Raw genomic sequence first — 5,352 nt, forward strand, 5'->3', positions numbered from 1 at the left:
GGAGATACCTCAGAAATCTTAATATAGACCTAAGATATACAGCCATTCCATTACTGGGGATTTACCCAAACCAAAAGAAATCAATATATGAAAGAGTTATCTGTACCCCCATTTTCATTGCAGCAAAATTCACAAGCTAAGATATGGGATCAGTCCAGATTTCCATCAACAGTTGAATGGATGAAGAAATTATGGCATATATACACTATGGAGTACTACTCAGCTATAAAAAAAAATGAAATCCTGTCTTTTGCAAAAAGATGATGCAACCAGAAACCATTATACTTAGAGAAATAAGCGAGTCCCCCAAAGACAGAGATCATATGTTTTCTCCTGATTTAACTAATAGATTACCTGAATTGTAATTTATTGGAGTGAAATAGACATTTTGAGATTTGATGATTGTTTACAGCCCTTGTCTTTTGCTTTGAGGAACAGTGTTGGTTTTTTTTTTCATACTGCTTGATGAACTTTTACTAAATGTAGGGTTGACTCTATGATTCTCAAATTAACTGAAAATAGATCTCTGTAAAAATTTAGAGTGGGAATGTGAGAGGGAGGAAGAAGAAGGGTGGGAGCATGGGTGGGAGAGAGGGTAGGGTGGGAAGTATTGGTATATTCCTAAATCTGTATGTATGAAATACATGAAACTTGTTTAACTTAAATCAATATTTTTTGAAAAAAATAATATATTTAAAACTTCAGCTCTGCCCCAAAGCAGAATCCCCTCCTTCATTCAGTCAGCTATTTTGATTTCATTCTGTCCCAGGCTGCCCAAAAAGTTCATCAACTTCCCAACAACCCAAACAACTCTGAGTTCTTTCTGTTACATTCCTGTGTTCCTGTGACATTCAGGCTTTTGCAGGTTGATGAATGTGTGGTTTTTGTTCTTTACTCCTTTCACCCAACTTCTGTTCAATGGGCTCCAGAACTGAACTCTAGTGATTGTGGGTACCGCTCCATTTTTTCCTGGTTAGAGACTCTCTGAGACCTGAAATAGACTAATCTTGTCAGGAGAGTTTCCTGCCAATAGCCCTCTGCAGAGCGTCTTTGACCTCTTTGTTCCTCAGAGTGTACACCACGGGGTTCAGCAGGGGTGTAATGACTGTGTAGGTCACAGAGATCAGCTGGTCCTCACCCATGGTGTTCTCTGACTTGGGCTTGAGGTAGGCAATGGAGGCACAGCCATAGTGGACAATAACCACGATGAGGTGAGAAGCACAGGTGGCAAAGGCCTTCTTTCTTCCCTCAGCAGTGGCAATCTTGAGGATGGTGGAGATGATGAGGATGTAGGAGATGAAGACCAAGCCCATGGGGATGAGGATCACCAGCACACTGATGACCAAAGTGAGGATCTCATTGACAGTGGTGTCAATGCAGGAGAGCTTCATCACTGGCCGAATGTCACAGAAGAAGTGGGCCACCTTTGTGATGCAGAAGGGCAGCCTGAACACAGCGGACACCTGTGTCACTGCTACAATTAGACCAATGCTGAAGGCCCCCCACACCAGCTGAGTGCACACTCTCTTGTTCATGATGACTGAGTACCTCAAAGGGTTGCAGATGGCCACGTAGCGGTCATACCCCATCGCTGTGAGCAGGAAGCAGTTGTTAATGGCCAACATCACAAAGAAGAACATCTGAGTAGCACAGCCAGCCAAGGAAATGGGCTGACTGAGGACTACGAGGCTCAAGAGCATCCTCGGTATAATAACCAGTGTGTACACTGTCTCTGAAGCTGACAGCATGCTGAGGAAGAAGTACATGGGGGTGTGGAGGTGGCGATCAAGGCTGATGATGGTCACGATGATGATGTTGCCTGCTAGTGTTAATATGTATAGTGCAAAGAACACTACAAAAAGCGTGAGCTGGTGCTCACGGAAGCTGGAGAAACCTTGAAAAACAAACTCACTCACCAAAGTGCAATTCTCTGTCTTCATTAAATCACATACAGTATCTAAGAGAAAAAATGGCATATGAGGAACTTAGTGGATCACTGCTGTCAAATAGAAGGATGGGTAAATTCTGAGACTAATCTACCTCAGGTGTCTGCTTATTTATATTCACATTCATCTTTAAGTCTTATGAGAGTAGAGAGTGAAATGCTCTTTTCTTAATAAGAGGAAAGTGCATAGCTTTTAGAGTCAAATGTTATACACTTATTTCCTACTTTTATCATGAGTTAACTTATCTTGGGCAAGGATTTAACACATTTAACATCCCTAAGACCAATTTCCTCATCTTTATATGGATGTAGTGGTGATGACATCATAGCATTGTTGACAAAATAAATTTTATGCTGTTTGCTATAATACTTATATTAGAATTAGAAAAAAAAATAGAGAATACATTTGAGGTTAGTGGTGTCAGGCAGAATTCTAGACCCTATTGCCACCTATTAATTCCTGGGCTTCTGCAGTTTGGGGGGAGCTCTTGCTCTGATGATACTGCTCTTGTCAATCCTATCCTTGTTTACTCTTTTCTAGATATCTCTCATTTTCAAAGCCAAACATAGTCCATGTCTCCTATAAAATCTTTTAACCCTTTCTATTTCTCTTTCTGAGGCCCTCATGTCATTGCACACATGGGCAACATTTTTACTTTAGTGACTTTTTTTATTGCAAGCATCTTATAGTGCACTTGTGACTACAAAAAAAAAATGCTCACATACATTACTTAATTTAATTACCTTAAGTGAGCAGAAAAGGATTACTACGTATTGCTTGATGCAGAAACTGAGAATCAGTACTTTTTAGGAAGTTGCCTATGGAAATTCAAGTACCAAAGGATTGAGACTTGAACCCATGTCTTCTGATCCTATGTCTGTTTCTCCTTCCGCTAAATAAAACTGCATTGTAGATCTGTCCCCACCCACACTACACAGGGTCCATGCATTCTCACTTTTTATGACTGCAGAGTGACCACAGTAGTGTAGGGCACAAGTATGTGCTTATGAATCATTACAACCCATTGTTCCATTATGCAAATGGCTCATTAGGAAGCAGAATGTTGGAGCACTATGGTAAGGTTTTCTTTAAATAAGAGAAAGCATAAATGTTTTTAACCTCTCTCTCCTTTTTTCTCATGTGTATAACTGTAACAGCAACAAACAACTAAATAATTGGGCTATGTTTTAATATCTCAATTTTAACATTATGGTACTAGAAGACAGTATGATATTATCAACATGTAACTGGAAAATATACTGGTTGTGCAACTTTGCTATGAGCATTTACCCTATTACTAACCAATATATAATCATGTAATAGGTTAGTTGTAAAAATTCAGTAATAGAATGATGGAGTTGCTTCAAAAGTGCATTTTTGCTGGAAGTAAAGAAAATGAGCCACATTACGAGATGATTTACTATTGGGCAAATTTAAAAGGTAAGCATCTTTGGTGCTTTTAAAATTAATCTATTCTCATAAATACACCACTTTTCATAAAGGAAATTTACTAAAACCTGTTTATAAAGGTCAGTGCACAATTGTATTTCAACGTCTCAGAGTACGATATAAAAGGAAATCAGATGGGTTTGCAAAAAATAAATTTTATACTGGATGTCAGAGACTGTTTCTTGACAGGGAGAGTTGCTTGACCCTGATGTGTACAGCATGGTAAGCAGCTGTAAACAGCTTTATAAGCCACGTCTCTGTGAACTATCAATTGTCTGAAAACACAAATGTAGACAAAGGAGCATAACTTATAAAGGGTAGAGCCGCATTCTGTATTATAATATTAGTCAAGATGCTCTTTAATTCTGCTAACTCACAATTCCTTAGTATTTATAAGAGTTCTTTGAAAGTAATAAAGCAAGGAAAAGGAAAAATAAGTATTATAGACACCAAATCCCTTTCTAGCTTAATATAATTTGACCCTTTAACAATAATGAAGTCCATATATGTATCTTATTTTTCATGCATGCTCTCTGTTAACCGCTGAGTCGATAGCCAAATCACACTTACTTCTCTTCTTAAACCTGTGTCTCCACAAGAAACAAAAGAGGGGGAGGTCAGAGTTGTGTCCTGTTGATTACAGGTGTTCTCACATCTGCATGTCACTATCACCTGCACTGAGCCAGGTCAGGGATGGAAGTGGGAAGAGAAGGGGATCTTGGGACACTGGATATTTCCTCTGTCTCAGAGGAGGAGCTTCTGACACCAAAGAGAGGCTCTTGAAGGGCAGGTTTTGGGGTTTCTTGGCGCCATCCACTGAGCACCCTTGAGATTGATTCACCCTGGGCTCAGAAGAAGCAGGCAGCCCGTGCCAGGGGACCTCGTTACCTGTGAGCACATTTACCTGATTACGTGAGACCATGCTTTGGGAGTCTTAGGCAGTTTTCACTGCAAGCAGAAAACAGATTATTTTAAAAAATAAATAAATATTCTATTTTTATACAGTTGGGCCTTGGAAAACCATGGTTACAAAGCTCAAGTGAGCTCTAGCTAAGAGCCACTATCTTGGATTCCAGGAAACTAAGCAGTTGTCTGTGTAGTCAAGAACAATGCTCAGCATTAGAATCTTTTCCCCTTTGAACTAAAACAATCAATTTTAGCTATAGCTTTCTTTCCATAGGAATCAGAAATGGGACTGCAAAACTGAAAAGAGAACAGAAGCCTCCCAAGAAGGCCAGGAGATTAATGAGTGTCCAAAAGCAGCTGAGCCAGGACTTCATCCTCAAGATCCATCAGGCAAATGGTTAAATACACCAGGCTTCGTGGGCCCAGTCTGGAGTTATCCTGACACTGCTAGTCCTGCTCAAACCCAGGCAAATTTTCCCCTAAGGGAATTTTCTTCTATTTTTTTTCTTTTATATTATATACCTCTTATCCCCAGATCCCACCAATTCTCCTCCAAGTTAATTTTTCCACACTTGGTAAAAAGTTGAAGCCCTGCATTGATTTCTTAATAAAAAAAATTTTAAATTTTTTTTTGTATTTCCTGTTCTTTTTTCTCTACTGAATTTTTAATCATTTTTAAATGTCAAAAATGATGAAATAAAAAAGTTTATAGAAAATATAAGAATGTTCATAACATTTGTCCTTACCCCTATAAGTTTCAAAAACATGATAAATACAGCCAAACTTGAATTTCTTAGAAAACTCAAACATTTTTAATTGTTATTGAAAAAGTTTGTATCTCCTGCTCTTTCCTTGTTTATAGCTGAATATCTTCATAGGTGTTGTAACTTGCAGCATTTTGAGAATCAATGTATGATTAGATAATCACCTATTTTTGGTGCTACTCTGTTGATATAATGGGTAGTTTACATTTTTCTGCTCTAAATGGAGAGGTTCCAAATTTGCAAGTTATCTTAAGTAGGGGCTAGTTACTATTGGAAATGTAAATCAA

At 38.5% G+C, this 5,352-nt stretch overlaps 1 protein-coding gene across 1 annotated transcript; it reads right to left on the reverse strand.

Moving 5' to 3' along the window:
• Positions 1-1,010: 1,010 nt before the first annotated feature.
• Positions 1,011-1,940, reverse strand: LOC100356887 (olfactory receptor 10J1). The gene has a single exon (XM_002715298.6). The coding sequence runs from the start codon at positions 1,938-1,940 to the stop codon at positions 1,011-1,013; it is 930 nt and encodes a 309-aa protein (XP_002715344.3).
• Between the last annotated feature and the right edge of the window lie 3,412 nt (positions 1,941-5,352).

Source organism: Oryctolagus cuniculus, chromosome 7 (genome assembly GCF_051225735.1).
Source record: "Oryctolagus cuniculus isolate XC-2025 breed Fujian yellow rabbit chromosome 7, ASM5122573v1, whole genome shotgun sequence".
NCBI classification, from domain to species: domain Eukaryota; kingdom Metazoa; phylum Chordata; class Mammalia; order Lagomorpha; family Leporidae; genus Oryctolagus; species Oryctolagus cuniculus.